The sequence below is a fragment of the Oncorhynchus mykiss genome, chromosome 16, assembly GCF_057628025.1.
Source record: "Oncorhynchus mykiss isolate SJ-2025 chromosome 16, ASM5762802v1, whole genome shotgun sequence".
NCBI lineage: Eukaryota > Metazoa > Chordata > Actinopteri > Salmoniformes > Salmonidae > Oncorhynchus > Oncorhynchus mykiss.
In genome coordinates, this window is record NC_143037.1 from 51,960,243 (window position 1) to 51,979,345 (window position 19,103).

At 41.1% G+C, this 19,103-nt stretch overlaps 2 protein-coding genes and 1 pseudogene across 31 annotated transcripts in view; 2 read left to right on the top strand and 1 right to left on the bottom strand.

Moving 5' to 3' along the window:
* Positions 1-4,623, top strand: part of LOC110492182 (bridge-like lipid transfer protein family member 3A) — a 47,300-nt gene extending 42,677 nt beyond the window's left edge. The window contains exon 21 of one of the 2 annotated variants that reach the window (XM_021566270.3): positions 422-4,623. In XM_021566270.3, coding sequence (XP_021421945.2) covers positions 422-538 — 117 coding nt within the window. In that variant the 3' untranslated portion in view covers positions 539-4,623. The remainder of the gene's footprint in view (positions 1-421) is intronic. The other variant, XM_090203202.1, reaches the window with a different exon arrangement.
* A 437-nt stretch (positions 4,624-5,060) lies between these two features.
* LOC110492191 (transcription initiation factor TFIID subunit 11-like) lies at positions 5,061-5,972 on the bottom strand (annotated as a pseudogene). Its single transcript, XR_002468972.3, has 4 exons — positions 5,842-5,972; positions 5,656-5,731; positions 5,450-5,533; positions 5,061-5,329 (listed from the first exon to the last, which is right to left on the bottom strand). The product of XR_002468972.3 is annotated as a transcription initiation factor TFIID subunit 11-like (transcript).
* A 948-nt stretch (positions 5,973-6,920) lies between these two features.
* Positions 6,921-19,103, top strand: part of LOC110492183 (ankyrin repeat and SAM domain-containing protein 1A) — a 116,828-nt gene continuing 104,645 nt past the window's right edge. For 23 of the 28 annotated variants that reach the window (XM_036947136.2, XM_036947143.2, XM_036947144.2 and 20 more), the window contains exon 1: positions 6,924-7,344. In XM_036947136.2, the coding sequence (XP_036803031.2) occupies positions 7,169-7,344 (176 nt within the window). In that variant the 5' untranslated portion in view covers positions 6,924-7,168. Of the gene's footprint in view, positions 7,345-19,103 lie in introns of all 28 variants that reach the window. The other 5 variants (XM_036947140.2, XM_090203218.1, XM_090203219.1 and 2 more) reach the window with 1 other exon arrangement.

A 19,103-nucleotide genomic window follows, 5' to 3' on the forward strand; every position in this document is an offset into this window, starting at 1 on the left:
GTAGATCTCTACACCCACTCACACTGGCTCACCAGTATCAGTGAGGATTAGGCTAGTTTGAACCACCATGTAAAATGAAAGCATAGCATACATAAAGTGATTATTCACCATAGCACAGTCCCGACAATAGTTGCATTGTACTTATGGTTTTTAACCTTAAATGTGTGTGAAACGGTTGATATAAAATCGCATGTACTCACAGGGCTTAAATGGAATACTTTTAAGTTACATTTTGGATGATTAGATAAAGACAAGGCCAGACAGTTGTAGTACTCTTGTTCTTGTCTGGTTCTCTTGTTAAGGCTAAGAGGGGCCAAATCAGGGTAGCAATTACAGCTGAAGAGATTTAGCATACTTGCCCTGGCAAAGAAACATTATTTAGAAGTGAAAAGCAATAAAGACAACAACCTTTTCCCTTCAGAATACTTCCCTGGAGTCGCAGCTATCGGAAGCTCAGTCGGCTCTCTCTCAAGCCCTCACTGACCGAGAGCGTCTCCTCTTGGAAGTCAGGAAGTATGACCCCATGTTTGACCTGTGACCGCTTTACTTCCCCGGCCAGCAGAGGGCAATATACTGGCACTACATCAATAAGGGAGTAAAGGAACTGATAGAAATGTCTGGACAAAATTAGCTGTCTGAACCCAGGCATATGACCATTTCTAAAGAACAGTGATGAGTACCTAACAGTGGAATCCACCCTGGTGGTTCTAAAGTTCAAGCTCTTGTAATGAATTGCACAAACAAACAGTGTGTCACTTCCAGAGAACACATAGGGGGCCCCTGTAGAAAACAGGTGCCCTACTGTAGTCACTCTTTACACACTGACGGGTATTGCTGTACATTTAAAGCTATTTACACCTAGTTTGAATTTAAACCACCATAGAGAATAGTTGACTCATTGTTGTGCTGCACCTCACTGGCCATCTATCTTTAGCAAATCTTTTATTTGAAGAACACATGCCAAAATTGGTCTACTATGCAGTCTTCTATGCAGAGAACTGTCAGTTTAGTAGTGTTAAGAGTCCATTGATGTTGTTTCCTGTACACATCTTTCAATGTCAGGCATGCCCTGTGAAGACCACTAGAGCTCTAGGAATGTTGGTGTGTGGGTTTACAAACACCCACCAAGCTGCAACTATAAAACTGTTCGCTATTGTAAAGTAGATCTTGTTCATAGTTGTACATAACTGTACGTCTGTATAGTTAGTAGCTGGTATTTTAGATGCATTCATGTAACGTTGTTTAGGATGATTGTGTATTAAATAGAAGTGGGGAAGGGAAAGAAAAACACTGACTTAAAGCAGTACTGCACTGTAAACATGGAGCTCCTGTCTGTGGGATCACCAGACACACCTCCGCATAGCTATCCCTTTGAATGGTTGTGTAGCCGAGAAGGGGAAAGCTCTCTCCACACTGTTCTCAGATACCAGGTCAAAATGTTCCTGTCTTATTTTTCTTGCATTTAAAAAAAAAAAAAAAACGTATATGATTTTTTTTTTTACGGTTAAACTAAATTTGGTGGTTGAATGTTCAGATGACACACGCTTTCTGATCTTTTGAGGACAGTTAAGACAATGGTTATGGTACATTAACTGGTTTAGTTTGTTACTTGAGAGGTGTACCCTGCACTCAGACAGGTATTAGTTGATCTCCTTTACTCACCCATCTGCATGGAGAAACACCATCTAGGTATATACTAATACCTCACTGACCATCCACAGAATTAGACTTCAATAAGTCCTTCTGCTATCCCTAACTTTTAGATACAGGGGAGTGGATTGGGGTATATTCATCTATGGTTAGAAGCCCCTGTTTTGGATCCCAGTGTGGATGAAATGTAGTGTTATTATTTTGATATGAACTGTTACAGGCAGTCATGAATATTTACTTTTTGCAGCTATTTTAAATAATTTTGGATAAGACAGTCTTGCTACTAGCCATCTCAACAAACACATTGCACAGCCATCAGATCAAAGAATACATAGAGATACTGCATCTTAATTGCCTATATACACACAAAATATGTATAATGCTAATGCTTTTATCTACACTAAAACTGACAGGTGCACTAATGCCAATGTGTTGTATTCTACCCATTGGGTACCTTTCTATTACTATGGAACACCTGTGAAGCCTTTGTACTAATTGGAGTTATATTATTTAATGTGGTTATATAATTCGATTTTTGTTAGTAATTATAGGATATCTAATGTGGAGTTGACAAAGTTTATTATTTCTAAAATGTTTGTCTCAGAAGATTGGTACTTAAGAGGAGAGACATTGGGTTAACGTTACTTAGATCAAAGTCACACTCAGCAAAACAAGTGTGAATAGGGAGAAAGTCCAATGTGTCAAGAAGAGACTTGTGTATGTGGTATGGTGCTAACAAGTTAACTAACCCTTGGTTGAGCTTTTAGCATCATTCTCCACTCTCTTCTGAGTGGAACTGCGAGACCTCTGGTGGCCATAATAATATACCACTGTACCAAGCCTCTGGGCTTGTTTCTCTGGTTGCCTTCTGATATTAATGTATGAATGATAGTGTTACATTCTGATTGAGAGATGTAGCATGACGCAAAGGATGAATTATGTTGTACCCATAGCCTGAGAATGGTTTTAAGCAATTTTTTTTTTTTTTATTATGTAAAAGTGAAAATGCCTAAGGTTAACAAATTAACTTGTCTAATGTGTCAGTTTTTTCCCTCGTCATGCATGTTTGTATTTGAACATTCCCTAAAGGTCACATTCAGTGTAACAAAGTAGTGATTCCGTTACGAATAATATCAACAACTCTTAGAAAATACATACTGCTACCAATTGTTTTTTTGATTGTAGATTTTTTTTTGTTGCATGGCCTTGGCTGTAGCTAGGTTTCCAACCAATTGGCGACAGATTTTCATGTGAATATTCTATAATCCGCATTAAAACAATATGCCCATGTTCCCATCAGAGTCGTTTCCCTCATATTGATTTGTTGCGGTTAAAGGTTGTGCACATAAAAATAACTTTTGCGGTTAAATTCCCATTCAGGGCTTGACCCACCCAGTGTATAATTAAGAACAACAAGCGATGCAGGCGAAACAGACAGGGTAGGCTTAGACACTTGAGAACATTTTGTCTCAAAATGTATTTATTTTTAAACATAAATACATTTGCACAATTAGCATAGACATGAGATTGGTCAAAACAAGACATGGTATCAATAACATTATAAACTGGATGGTTCGAGCCCTGAATGACGATTGGCTAAAAGTACCGTTTACCACGGGTTTGACAAAACATTTATTTTTACTGCGCTAATTGCGTTGGTAACCAGTTTATAATAGCAATAAGCCACCTCAGGGGGTTGTGGTATATGGCCAATATACCACGGCTAAGAGCTATTTGATCAAATAGAAGTTTCGCAATGATTACGTTGTTAGTAGTGTACTGATAGAAGTAGGATTCGTGACAACCCTGTAACTTTGAGAAAAAAACACTTTTTTAATAGTTTGTGTTTGGTCTTCACAAACTACCACAGCTTCAAAGCAAACACCGCCCATTTCTAAAATATATCTTCTTAAAATTTGATTTTAAATGTAGCAACACTGCTAACCGTATGCCTAACCTTAAATTAAGACTAAAAAGCACGTTTTTGTTTATTTATTTTCACGTAGCCAATTTTGACTTTGTGCCTGTGATGATAACTAGTGGAAACCGATGTGCATGTATCTGCACGCTCATTGGCTAGAATGGTCCCACCGCCTCCCGACTGCCTTCCATTTTTGAAGACGTTTAATTGTTTGAGCAGCCACTAGAGTATCTGGTCAATATAATGGATAATCTGTGATATGAGCTGAAACGAGACACATTTGATATCCCACATAGCTAGCAACAATGACAAGAGGCTGCCTGCCATCTGACCTTTCAGAATCATAATGCACGCCTTCCTGCCATATCGATGCGCGCACATTTTCTTGACGTTGTCAGCCAATCCGTCTAAACCTGGTTATTGTAAGTGATGTGGAATGAAAGCTGCAGTTGTATGACTGACTAAAATCCATGCTCACCCCCTCCTTAGAACAACTCTGTAAGCCCTCTCCATCCGCAGCAGGGTGACCACTCAGCCCCCAGCCAGCTTCCTCTTCACAGGGGGCAGCCTGTCAAGTTACACTTCTGCTGCCCCTTCAACTGATCTGGGTTACCATGACAACAGCCCTGAGCCAGCCAAATAGTGCCATGCATGAGGGGGTGGGCCTGGCATACTCTGTCCCTTTAGTTATTAGAATGACTTTGCAAAAATATAGTATTCTCATTGTTGTGGACAGAGTGAGTGTGTGCATGTAATAATCAAATGGATTATTATTTTGCTCTGTGGATTATTTGCACTTTTAAATGTGGTACATTAACTGGAAATTGCACTTTCTTAGTGTGAGAGTGAGAATCATCCCAGAGAAGATAATGAATGTCCTGATACATTTGTTGAGACCCTCTGACTGTGTTTTATGTCAAATTTGTGTAACATTTGCTTAGAATTCCTCACCCAAGATGTTTTAATGTCATTCAATAAGACTTATGTAAACTTGGTTCTGTGAACCAAATTAGTACGTGAGAATTTTTCTAAGTGATAAAATATTGACGCAACCTTTATTTGTGTGCTGTCTATTCTCCTAGTGTAGGGTGGTGACTGATCTTTACACAGTATGGTTTTTACACATTTATTGGTCAGAGAGCAGGCTTGAGGTTAGTGTCCTATAACATGCACACACACAAACTTAATTTACGAGACTACCTGTCATTAATGAGAAGATAATACATTTGATTTATTGAAATATGTCAGTTACTGACCCAAATTCTGTATTAAAACACTTTTTTCCATGAGACACTAGAAGGGACCAATTTTGGATACATTCTTTCAGCTTTATGCTTCAGCTCAAATAATAAAGCATCACATATACAAACACTAAGTAGATCTAATATTTTCATCAAACGTTCTATTATTGACAAGTATATCCAAGAAATACCCTCAACACAGAGGTTGACTTTGGAGTTGGACTATTCCTGACAGCAGTATACTGCATTTGCCTTCATAGCCAGACATTCTCCATGCCAGTGGACATTGGAATACAGAGAATGAACATGATAAAGTGGTGTGTAAGTTGCCACCATCTGAAAGGTGGAATACATCCCTGCTTGGCTCTGTCCTTCTATAATCAGCAAGGCATGAGTGGCTCAGTGGAAGAGAATGTTCTTGTGCTTTATATTGGGGATCTGCTCTGTTCTTTAGCCTCCCTCATGTGCTTGGGCTGTAGGGGAGGCATGTCTCCCCTCTTCTCACACACGTCCACAGCTGCAGGGCCAAACAGAAGAAGGTAGAGTAGTCAAAAATGCCTCAGTCTTTGTTGGTGGAGATGCAAGACAATCAAGAACTCATCTGGTCAATATTGACCCAGCGATGTCCTTTACTCACCGTCTTCCACTATTTCTCCAGCAAATACCGGACATGGCGATAACCACATTTTGAGAGACTGGATCCTGTGATGGACTGTATCAGCTGTATCAACCAGGTAAAGATAAACATATGTTGAAATACAGCATACATGCATCAGTGAATTTTCTGATTGAAATTGAACCGATTCTGATGAAATCTTACATAAAACTGCCTAAAGGTCTTACCTTCTTTATAGCAGCTTTAGGGAAGGCAGATCTCATAGCAGTTAAAGCTGCTCCTCAGACAATGAGGAGACAAACCCTGGACAACACGGGGGGAAAATGTTAATGTACGAATTCTTGCAACAAATATGTTGTTGTGCAGTTACCACAAACACTTTGTTAATACAATGTAGAATATATGAATCTTACCGCATCTTCTGTATGTCATCCTAGTCAACCTTTTGGCACCTCTCCGTTTTCTTCTCAGGCTCCAATTTCAGCTTTTTGGAAGCAGGGTGACCTGCGGTTCCCTCATCCTCATCTCCAGCCATAGAGTCCTTCAGCAGGTCATGCAAAGTAAACAGGATTGTAGGGAAGATGTAACAAATAATAACTATATATTGAGTCAGGCTAGTGGGCTCTGTTGTGAGGTTGTTGTAGGGTTCCAGTACTTTGGGGGCCAATTTTTTTCTATATCATGACACTCTTTATAAGTTCTAGTTATTCCAACAACACACTTAAGCCACATCAAAACATTTTTTTAGAACATTCGCGGTCGGAAGCTGCTGCTCAAATCCACTTCCTTTTCCCGGGTCGTCACCATAGCCACAAAACCATAAACCCCGCCCATTTCAAAAATTTATTTTTTAAACCTAACCTTAATCACACTGCTAACCTTACGCCTAATCATAACCTTAAATTAAAACCAAAAAGCACATTTTTATTTTCAAGATTTGTTACGATATAGCCAATTTGGACATTGTGCTTGTGGTAACTAGTGACAACTCCTTTCCAACTTCATTGGTCTTTTATTGAGAGAATACTGAAAACAATGTGTGACTTTGTTTATAGTTGTCTTTTCTCTGTCAGTTGAGTAAAGATACACACACAGTTATATTTTGTCCAGTGCTTTAGTTGAGTACTTCCATTCAACTAGTCATAATGCTTGGCTTGTCAATGGGAAATAAAATACTACGCTTTTTTTTCAGATGATGCTCTGGCTAAATGTAATTTGGTAATCGAAGTTAAATTATATCAATATGTCAATAGCCTCCATTATTAAATGGAATATGCAATGAACTCTGGCACCCACATATATTTTGTGTTTAACGATCCTACAGTTTTTTTAAAGGATTTTTTATAGTTGATTATTGCATGTACAACCATGTGCACATGCACAGTGTACTTACTGTGCACTTACTGTATTTAGTACAAATATATATTTTGTGCATATTGGTAATAGAATAATCACCAAAATTAGAAATTATGAAAAAAAATGACTGAACGACGTCAGATAGGGCCAGTTTCGAGGAAGTGACGCGCGCATGAGACTGGGCGAAGGAAGTTTGCTCCGTGGTACTGAACGAAACTTTTCCCCGGAGCTACAGTGGGAGATCAGAACAATCCTGGAGAATTGTGTTGCTGGGAGAGTGATCCAGTCGTGCAGGGAACCATTGTTTTTCTCAGTACGTCTGTGAGATTGGTAGAGGACCGCAAAGGATTTTTTTCTCCCGTCTAACCCCCTACTCTATCCGAGATGGGGAAGGAGCAGGAACTCCTAGAGGCGGCGCGCACTGGAAATCTTGCCGCTGTGGAAAAGCTTCTTTCTGGGAAACGACAATCGACTGGAAGTGGCAGTGGATCATCGGGGACTGGTGGAAGCAGCAATATCAGTGGTCACAATGCTTCTCACCCGCTGTCCAGCCTTCTCAGGTAGGGGAGATCAGTGGATGAATGGGAGGCAGAGCGCGAGGTGTTCCGACCAGGAACGTCGGTGCATGGGCACGTTGTAAACGGCACAGCCACGTTCAGTAAACAACCTCCCGGAGTAATCAGTTTATTGTATTTCGGTTGCAATAACAGCATCAGCTATTCATTTGTTAGTTTGCATCCATGCAGTGTACCCTTGCTTCGCCATGTTTAATAACATGTTCACGTAGCCATGCACGCGCAATGAAGTGCCTCTTTGTTAGATGATCGTCAGTGAAAAATAAATGTATTGCAACATAAAACTCGTTACATATTCAAGATATTCATCTGTAGTAGATTGCAACCTCGAGTCGTCAGTAGTTTGTGTGGGAAGCTAAACTACTCACATGCTTTTTGGTTTGTCTAGACATTTTGGAACGTTGAGAAAAATAGTCTACGAACGCCCTAGCATAATTATAAAAATGTTTATTTTATTTTAATGTCACAGGTGCAGTGAAATGTGTTCTATACAGGGTCAGCCATAGTATTACGGAATTGAGGTTAAGTGCCTTGCTCAAGGGCACATCGACAGATTTGTGGTATGGTCGGCTCTGTATTCAATTCTGGGACATTTCGGTTACTGGCTCAACTCTAACCAATAGGCTACATGCCTATTCATGTTTGACGCCAGACTCATTCATTTTCGTATGCCACGGTGAAATTCGTTTACATAAACCAAGAAAAACGCAATAAAACAGGATCTGTGAGTAAAATGGGTCATGATTCTTCCCCCTACATTTTGTTGCACCATGTCCTCCCGAAACTTGTCTCTACTAGCAAGTGGAAGGAATTGAGTTTGTCGGTGGACTGGGCAGTTGCATGCTCTTTTTTTTACTTAAAAACAACTTCAGTCTGTCTTGCTCAAGGTTATTAAATAAATAAAGAACACATTTTGTGTTTTTGGGATTAGATAGATGGAGTGCACTTGGAATGCCCACAGAGAGTAGTGAGAAATAATGTCAGAGAGACTAATTTTGGTGACACTTGCTCTACAGCCCTTTCAGGTAAAGGTTGCAGGAGAAATGGGACGAATGGAATACACAATGACCTAGGCTATTAGTAATTGCCCTGGGACCAGTGGTGCCCTTTGTGTACTCCGTAACATAACTCAAGGTGCATTTTAAAGAGGCCATTGTTGTTATGTTATGGTGCGTACTTGGTTAACAAGAGAAGGGCAGTGTGCTGTTGGGGTAGTGGAAGAACCTCCTGCACCTTGTCTGGAACTAGGCTACACATAACGACCAACCCTACAGAATAAACATGGAAAAAGATTGGGGATAACATGTTGAGAACATATTTCTCTTGAGGTCTATGCCACAATACACAAGCCCAACGAGAGAGGTTTTTCATTATTTCCTGTTTTAAACACTAGGACTAGATAAACCACTTGAAATTAGAATGCTGGCCACACACAGGTGCATAGCAGCCTTGTCAATCAACCTCCTAAAAGCCTCATTGAGGTGCCTACGTCCCATGGCTGAGACAAGTGTTGGCTAAAAGCCCCTAGGTGATGCATCACTGTGCTACTCTTGACAGGCTGTACACTACACTGAATGTACTCTAGCTAATTACATGAAACCCTCTTAATCGGAAATCCAATTCAGGGATGTCATGATGCATTCAAGGCTGCCTCCATCCCTGCTTGTCTGTTACAGATCTGTGGGTGGACAGGGAATGATGAGCCCATTGTATCAAATGAAATTGTATTTATCACATGCTCCAAATGCAACTGGTGTAGACTTTACAGTAAAATGCTTGCTTACGAACCTTTTCCAGCGATGCAGAGTCAAAAAATATAAATAAAAGTAAATAACGAGGAATAAAATAAAATGCACAAGAATTAAGCTATATATAGGGAGTACCAGATCAATGTGCAGAGGTATTTGAGGCAGATATGTACATGAAGGCGGGTAAAAGAGTAAAATAAAGAACAAAGTAGCAGCAGCAAATGATGTGTGTAAAAGAGTGTGAGTTTGTGGTGTCGGTATGCCTGTGTGTTATGTGAGTGAACGTGTGAGGGAGTGACACTGTAGTGTGTGTGTGTATATAAAGTCTAGTGAGTGTGCTTAGAGTCAGTGCAAGAGTGTGAGTGCAGATTGTTCGGGTACCATTAATTGACTATTTAGCAGTCTGGCAATTTAGGGGTCTTATGGCTTGGGGGTAGAAGTTGTGCCGATGCTCCAGTACTGTTTGCCGGACGGTAGTAGAGTGAACAGTCTATGGCTTGAGTAGATGGAATCTTTGGCAATTCGTCAGGCCTTCCTCTGACACTGCCTGATTGTAGAGGTCCTGGATGGCAGGGAGCTCAGCCGTAGTGATCTGCTGGGCTGTCCACACCACCTCTGTATTACTCTGCAGTCAAGGGCAGTGCAGTTGCCATACCAAGTGGTGATGCAGCCAGTCAAGATGCTCTCGATGGTGCAGCTGTAGAAGTTTTTGAGGATCTGAAGGCCCATGCCAAGTCTTTTCAATCTCCTGCAAGGGTAGAGGTGCTGCCATGCCCTCTTCAAGACTGTGCAGGTATGTGTGTGGACCCTGTTAAGTCCTTAAGGATGTGGACGCCAAGGAACTTGAAGCTCCCTGGTCTAGCTCACCTAATCAATGGCTGGCAACCAACCTCCTAGAAAATGTTTGTCTAGCACTTGTTGGAAATAAATAAACTGATGGTCTATAGACTGTGAATATCTCCAGCCTAGTAATATCCACTTTTCTGAAGATCTATGAGATCTTTAGCTTTTCAAATATACTGTTAGCATTGCCTCTATGTATATAACTTGCCTACCTGGTTAAATAAAGGTGAAATAAATAAAAAATATATGAGCTATACGGAAGTATGGACATGTAGCCTATGCTTACCCCCAAGTGGCCCAGGGGGAGATTTTCTATTGTTTGTGACATTTGATTTAGCGCATGTAATGAAAATGACAATACGTTTAGGGCACGTGTCAAACACTTTCCATGGAGGGCCGAGTGTCTGTGGGTTTTTGCTCCACCCTTGTACTTGATTGATGAATTAAGGTCACTAATTAGGAAGGAAATCCCCTTACCTGGTTGTCTAGGTCTTAATTGATGACCAAAAACGCGCGGACATTCGGCCCTCCGTCAAATGAGTTTGACCCCCCCTGGTTTAGGAGCATCTGTGAAATTACCATACTGATTCAGACATCGGTTCAATAGAGTTCTTTCACTAAAGACGGTTGGCCTGTGTTGTGTGCGGCTTGCTCGGCTTATTTTCATGGTGGAAAATAAGTGATCTTTAGGCCTAGGCCTACATCTGTGCATGTTCAACTTTCACGTTGAACTACGTCACCTGCCAAATGTGGTTGTTGTTCCAACTGATGTAGAAATTTGACATTGTGCAATATTATTTCCAGAAAATCCATCTAGGTTGTTGTTACACTGACATTGGTTAGCACAGGCACAGCATAGGTAGTTGGCCTTCTTTGCACAATGCATGCAACATCATTTGTATTCCCACAGTAACTGTCAGCATTGGTGATGGTGTGTTGTATTTATGCAGAATTTTTGCCATTCTTCCTATGGAATGGAGTACATGTTGAGACTTGTGGTGTTTTCGTAGCCAGGCAGGAGCACAGCTTTCCTCTGCAGAATGTCTGCTCTTCCTGAACACCTGAATGGAAGATGCAATTGAACACACACTGAGCCCTTCATGTTCAGAACCCCCACATGTGCTTTGTGTTACTCTGAAACAGAAAGAGAAATGGATGGAATGACACTGGATAGCATTCCCCACAGCTATCCTAGTGAGAGACAGGGAGCCTAAGGCGTCAACATAACCTTCTCAGCATCAATACTAACCTTCCAGACTGAACAGCAGCAGACTGACGCCTGATAAGGCTTTCCTGTTTACCAGGGTTGGGTTCAATGACATGCCACTGCCAGTCAATGCCAGAACATGTGGTATTCAGTTGACAAGTTGAATATCAATTCACTTCCTGAATTGACTTCCATTTAAATAGAATTTACATCTGTTATTTTAGATTGCTTATATGGCCTTTTGACTGCCGCTGTGCAAACCTCTCTACAATAGCCTAGGCCCTATCACATGTTCTATGTGTCAATGGATGTGTTTTATTCCAGTGGCTCAAGATCAACAAAGAAGCAGAAGTGGTGAAGCACTGTGTCATACATTCACTTCAAGCTATGCCTTTACAAATAGTGTACTGTACACTTAGTGCAACGTACTGCCCACATCTCACTCTGGCCCCATGATCCGTCTCGATCCTGGAGGTCCACTGGAAGAGCTCCTCTCTGGCACTTCCTGTCCCAGGTTGTCCAAACAACCTCAGCTGCTGGTTTCCGGTCCTGGAGGCAGAGGTAAACGGAGCCCATGGCAGGCCAGAGAGAGAGAGAGAGAGAGAGAGCCTGGCCTGCCCATTGTGGGGAAATTAACAGAGGAATGCGTGGAGCAGCACTGACTGAACTGACACTCAGAGTTTAGCCAGATGAAGGGTTGTGTGTTGTCTCCTAAATTCACAGCCAGCTCCTTTGTCCCATTGACACAGCACAGAGAGGATCGCTTTTCATATTTATCAGGCCCCAAGGAACAGTTTGGGCTTTTTCTAGACTAAGTGTCTTAATGGAAAAAGAGAGCTTTCAGTGCAAAATACCTTTTTAAATGCATTCCCTTTTCTCCAAATTGACTATTTTAATAGTACTGTAGGTCCTCAGTCAAGAAAGCTGAATATACTTTGGCTATTTTGTAGCTAGATACTGTGGTAGTCGGGATTAGGTTGTTCAAGTAGGCCAACTGAAATGTAAGCTTGCGTTTAGCTTCTGTCACCATTTGTGAAATGTCATTGTGGGGAAGTGGTCAAGGGACAGGACCTGTTGCCAGAGGAGGTTTTAGGAAGTTTGAATTAAGTTCTTGCCCTGAGTGACCCAGAGTGTAGGCTACATACACACTGAAGCCCCTAAGTTCTGCAGGTTTGTTGGTCTTGTTTTGCTAAAATATGCATAAAAAACACATTTGAAGAAATATGTAGCCTAGACAGAGTTTACAGAGTACAGACGTCAGATGGGTCCTAACCAGTAACCACAGAGGAAGGTACTGGGAGGAAAGATGTGTGTGCCAGCCAGGCTCAGCTCTTCTGCTCAAATCCGAGTGGTGATTATAATAAGCCCCAAGCTGCAATTGTGCAACAACGGTCACAGAAAGTGAATTGTGCTTCCACTCAAATCTTCTTGCATGTAGGGTTTCTGGTCGGTCCCTGCGTAGTTGGACCACCCTTGTGAAAATGTAACTTGCTAGCTAACAGCTCGAGACCTAATAGCCAATGCCTTGTTAGCACATTCTTTTTTTTAGCTTAGTCCAGGGGTTTTCAAACTTTTCTTGCCTAGGGACACCCACACAGGCAAACCGGCAACCCAGGGACCCCCTCATGTTAGCCAAAAAAATAAATGTCTTATCAGGTGAATAATAATGGCAAGTAGAAGTAATGCATTTTTAAATGAATAGATTTGGTAGAAAGTTTCATTGTTTTAACTTCCCCACAGTTCTTTGGAAGAGGAAGTGTAAACTCTAACATAGCTTTCTAGCTAATAGGCTATCTTGGCGACGGAGAGAATTTTGCTGTTGTAATGCATGTTTTCTGCAATTCTACAAATGTTTCCACTGAGCTGAGAGGACATTTTTTTTTGCAGATTTTAATCAAATTTCCAGTAATTCTACATAGTTTGCTATGGAACCGAGAGCCAATCTAGCAGTTTTAAAGTCAACTAACTGAAATTCTATGCGTTTTGCCATGACTAATGCTGTGTTCCTCTGCTCAAACATTATAACAACATCAATAGGTATGTGCCCTGGATCCCTGTTTTAAAAATATAAAAAAATCCAGTTCTCGGAGTGTCTAGCTTATGTTTTATTGTTCTCAAAGATGGTATTATTAAAAAAATCTATATAGTTCAAAATATTTTCTGCGTGCTTTCTATCTGGTTTTGGTCATTTAAGTTGACACTGAAACTGTTTTTCCATCCCGAAAATTAACATTTAGACGCCCGGCCCGCCTAAGAATTTTCTATAAAGAAAAATAACCTGTAATTAGCTATAAAGACTGTAATTTCCACCATATTAAATGGATGGATTGATATTTTGGCAATGAAGCTATTTATCTACTTCCCCAGAGGGGGATGAACAGGAACAGCTAGCATGCTAACTGTTCCTGTAGACTTCGAGTCATTGTGCTAACGCTATTTAGCATTGGCTTTTGAACCATCCTCCAACCTCCTTCATACTGGATGCAGAAAATTGTGCCAAAAAATGGTATTATGTTGTAGCTTGCGATATTCATAAAAAATAAATATATATATATATAAAAAAAAATGGTTTGTTTAATAACAGAAGTGCTTGCAATGGAACGATGCACATATTTAATGAAACAAAGCCATTTGGTTTCTCTGTTATGCATGCATGTTCTGTCCTTCATTTAGCATGACTGGTTTGTCCACTTTGTGCAATTGAATGTTCATATCTGTCCGTGACAGGGAAACAGAGCAAAGGGTGTTGTGATAAGTAATCACGCAGTCATTTCAGCCACTCGAGACCATGGTGTCTCCACAGACCAAAGAGCTCTCTGCAGGAATCACTTATGCATTCCTAGAATCTGTCTGTAGTGTAATGTTAACAGCAATGTGACACTACCCACCCAGGCATGTGGTGAACCAGGAAGAGAATGCTAATTAAATGGTAGTTCAGTAGAATGCCTGGCACCCAGGTAGTGTCTCCAGTAGCTAAGAGCTAAGTTAGATGTTTGGTTAACAGCATGCTGTGAGTGTCACGTTCAGGGGATGGAAGGGTGATCTCTGAACTTCTTTCTGGTTCCATCTAGGAGAGAGAAGTGGTAGCTGTAAAATCTAACACCCATGTGTTGGCATTCCTAAAGTATTTGAATTTGGGATGACAGTCTGAATGTGAGGCCATGTAAGATTTACAATCAACATGTTTGTCTTGTCAGAAAAAGCTGGAGAAGAGGTAGGTGGCGGGCCTCCTTTACCCATGATGAATTCCACAGATGTGGGGGTGAAGACAGAGAGATGCTTCTGTGAAGAGGCCTCACTTGGCCCTGCCATGTGACACTGGCAGATTATCATTGCTGTAAGCTATAAAAAAAAAAATAGTTACACGTAGAATAATAGTGAAGACATCAAAACTACGAAATAACATATGGAATCATGTAGTAACCAAAAAAGTGTTAAACAAATCAAAATATATTTTATATTTGAGATTCTTCAAGGTAGCCACCCTGTGCCTTGACAGCTTTGCACACTCTTGGCATTCTCAACCAGCTTCACCTGGAATGCTTTCCCAACTGTCTTGAAGGAGTTCCCACATATGCTGAGCACTTGTTGGCTGATTTTCCTTCACTCTGTGGTCCAACTCATTCCAAACCATCTCAATTGGGTTGAGGTTGGGTGATTGTGGAGGCCAGGTCATCTGATGCAGTACTCCATCACTCTCTTTCTTGGTCAAATAGCCCTTACACAGCCTGGACATGTGTTTGGCTGTTCTTACTGTTGAAAAACAAATTATAGTTGTTTACAGACACAGTGAATTTATAAGTGAAATAATATATCACAATTCTAGTGGGTCAGAAGTTTACATACACTAAGTTGACTGTGCCTTTAAACAGCTTGGAAAATTCCAGAAATGTCATGGCTTTAGAAGCTTCTGATAGACTAATTCACATCATTTGAGTCAATTGGAGGTCTATTTCAAGGCCTACCTTCAAACTCACTGCCTCTTTGCTTGACATCATGGGAAAATCAAAAGAAATCAGCCAAGACCTCAGAAAAAAAATTGTAAACCTCCACAAGTCTGGTTCATCCTTAGGGCAATTTTCAAACGCCTGAAGGTACCACGTTCATATGTACAAACAATAGTACGCAAATATAAACACCATGGGACCATGCAGGCGTCATATCGCTCAGGAAGGAGATGCGTTCTGTGTCCTAGAGATGAACGTACTTTGGTGCGAAAAGTGCAAATCAATCAAAGAACAACAGCAAAGGACCTTGTGAAGATGCTGGCGGAAACGTGTACAAAAGTATCTATATCCACAGTTAAACGAGTCCTATATCGACATAACCTGATAGGCTGCTCAGCAAGGAAGAAGCCATTGCTCCAAAACCGCAACTGCACATGGGGACAAAGATTTGCAACTGCACATGGGGACAAAGATCATACTTTTTGGAGAAATGTCCTCTGGTTTGATGAAACAAAAATAGAACTGTTTGGCCATAATGACCATCGTTTTGGAGGAAAAAGGAGGAGGTTTGCAAGCCGAAGAACACCATCCCAACTGTGAAGCACAGGGGTGGCAGCATCATGTTGTGGGGGTGCTTTTCTGCAAGAGGGACTGGTGCACTTCACAAAATAGATGGCATCATGAGGAAAGACAGTTATGTGGATATATTGAAGCAACATCTCAAGACATCAGTCAGGAAGTTAAAGCTTGGTCTTCCAAATGGACAATGACCCAAAGCATACTTCCAAAGTTGTGGCAAGTTAGCTTAAGGACAACAAAAGTCAAGGTATTGGAGTGACCATCACAAAGCCTCAATCCCATAGAAAATGTGTGGGCAGAACTGAAAAGGTGTGTGCGAGCACCCAACTTATTGTGGGAAGATCGTGGAAGGCTACCTGAAACGTTTGACCCAAGTTAAACAATTTAAAGGCAATTCTACCAAATACTAATTGAGTATATGTAAACTTCTGACCCACTGGGAATGTGATGAAATAAATAAAAGCTGAAATAAATCATTCTCTCTACTATTATTCTAACATTTCACATTCTTAAAATAAAGTGGTGATCCTAAATGACCTAAGACAGGGAACTTTTACTAGGATTAAGTGTCAGGAATTGTGAAAAACTGAGTTTAAATGTATTTAGCTAAGGTGTATGCAAACTTCCGACTTCAACTGCAGGTTGTTTCACTGCATAACTTTGATTGTGCTCACTGTTCATCTTAAAAAAAAACAAGAATAGGACTGTATGTAAGAAACAGGCTAGCTTAAGTCCTTGCCTTTAAAATGATCATCTTTGTGGACTGGGGACCTAAACAGAATAGAACCCTCCCCCAATTGAGTTATCAAATTAGATTTTGCGATTTGGGTGGGTAGTTTCCAGAAAGACAATTACACAACACTTTCAAGTCTCAACTGTTCCATTGTTATTTTCTCTGGCCAAAATGAGAAGGCAGAAATAGAAGCTAATCTTGACAAGAAAAATACAGCGCATTAGTTCCAGATAAGAACTTGGATCCCGACAGAAACCAGTGTTATTTATAGGTTCCCACTGCGGTTACTGTGTTAAAACAAACAGAAAAGGGACCCGCTTCTCGACTGTGAGTCTGGTATTTCACTAGAGAAACAGACACCTCTAATGAACTCTCCACTACGATGTGTTTGTTTGAATGACCCTTCTTCCACCCCTCACAGTGAATAACCTCAGTGGCACTGGAGGACAAAATGTGTGTCCTCCTGATATGAGAGACAGAGTTTTGTGTGGCGTAATGTGTCCATTAGTATTTGATAAAGTCCGTTTATAACTAGTTCCAGAGACATACAGTAACACTTTCATCCAGGCATGTTTCTGAGCCCAGGCAACAAGGGAGCTCCTGCCCCAGAAGTTATGGTCTCCCTGGCCTGGTGTCTCTCCCTCTCTCCTTCTCCCTCCCTGCTGCTCTCAGCGGTCTCCTGCCCACCTGCTGGGACCACAGCCAACCCCCAGACTTCAAACATGTTTTACTTGAAGTCAGGAGAGAGAAATAATTGTCCTCAATAAAATGCACACAGGCCACCAATTTTAAGCCCTAGCACATATTAACTTCTGCTTTGCTGACATTTTCTTGCTTTTCCAAGCTCAGTCTCATTTATTTTGTTTGAGGAAGTCTGTTTATATTATGAAATGTTAGTGCTAAAATGGTTGTCTTGAACAAACCAAGCTAATCTGTATTCTCCAGAGTCTATTTGCCCTTCCCACTATCATATTGATGTGAACATTGATGGATAGATACACTGTTATTAGAGCAGTGGAAATAAATTAACATAAATATGGGTTGTATTTACAATGGTGTTTTTTCTTCACAGGTTGCCATTTTCTTGTGGAACCAGGTCACAAATCTTGCTGTTATGATGGCACACTGGTATTTCACCCAGTAGATATGGGAGTTTATCAAAATTGGGTTTGTTTTCAAATTCTTTGTGGATCTGTTTCTACCGCTTTCTCTCCACCTCTCTTTTTCTCTCTCCCCACACCTCTCTGTGCATACAACATACAGTGGGGCAAAAAAGTATTTAGTCAGCCACCAATTGTGCAAGTTCTCCCACTTAAAAAGATGAGAGGCCTGTAATTTTCATCATAGGTACACTTCAACTATGACAGACAAAATGACAAAAAAAAAAATCCAGAAAATCACATTGTTGGATTTTTAATGAATTTATTTGCAAATTATGTTGGAAAATAAGTATTTGGTCAATAACAAAAGTTTATCTCAATACTTTGTCATTGCCAACAAAGGGTATATAACAGAGGTCAAATGTTTTCTGTAAGTCTTCACAAGGTTTTCACACACTGTTGCTGGTATTTTGGCCCATTCCTCCATGCAGATCTCCTCTAGAGCAGTGATGTTTTTAGGGCTGTTGCTGGGCAACACAGACTTTCAACTCCCTCCAAAGATTTTCTATGGGGTTGAGATCTGGAGACTGGCTAGGCCACTCCAGGACCTTGAAATGCGTCTTACGAAGCCACTCCTTCGTTGCCCGGGCGGTGTGTTTGGGATCATTGTCATGCTGAAAGACCCAGCCACGTTTCATCTTCAATGCCCTTGCTGATGGAAGGAGATTTTCACTCAAAATCTCACGATACATGGCCCCATTAATTCTTTCCTTTACACGGATCAGTCGACATGGTCCCTTTGCAGAAAAACAGCCCCAAGCATGATGTTTCCACCCCCATGCTTCACAGTAGGTATGGTGTTCTTTGGATGCAACTCAGCATTCTTTGTCCTCCAAACACGACGAGTTGAGTTTTTACCAAAAAGTTATATTTTGGTTTCATCTGACCATATGACATTCTCCCAATCTTCTTCTGGATCATCCAAATGCTCTCTAGCAAACTTCAGACGGGCCTGGACATGTACTGGCTTAAGCAGGGGGACACGTCTGGCACTGCAGGATTTGAGTCCCTGGCGGCGTAGTGTGTTACTCATGGTAGGCTTTGTTACTTTGGTCCCAGCTCTCTGCAGGTCATTCACTAGGTCCCCCCCGTGTGGTTCTGGGATTTTTGCTCCCCGTTCTTGTGATCATTTTGACCCCACGGGGTGAGATCTTGCGTGGAGCCCCAGATCGAGGAAGATTATCAGTGGTCTTGTATGTCTTCCATTTCCTAATAATTGCTCCCACAGTTGATTTCTTCAAACCAGGCTGCTTACCTATTGCAGATTCAGTCTTCCCAGCCTGGTGCAGGTCTACAATTTTGTTTCTGGTGTCCTTTGACAGCTCTTTGGTCTTGGCCATAGTGGAGTTTGGAGTGTGACTGTTTAAGGTTGTGGACAGGTGTCTTTTATACTGATAACAAGTTCAAACAGGTGCCATTAATACAGGTAATGAGTGGAGGACAGAGAAGCCTCTTAAAGAAGAGGCTGGTCTGTGAGAGCCAGAAATATTGGTTGTTTGTAGGTGACCAAATACTTATTTTCCACCA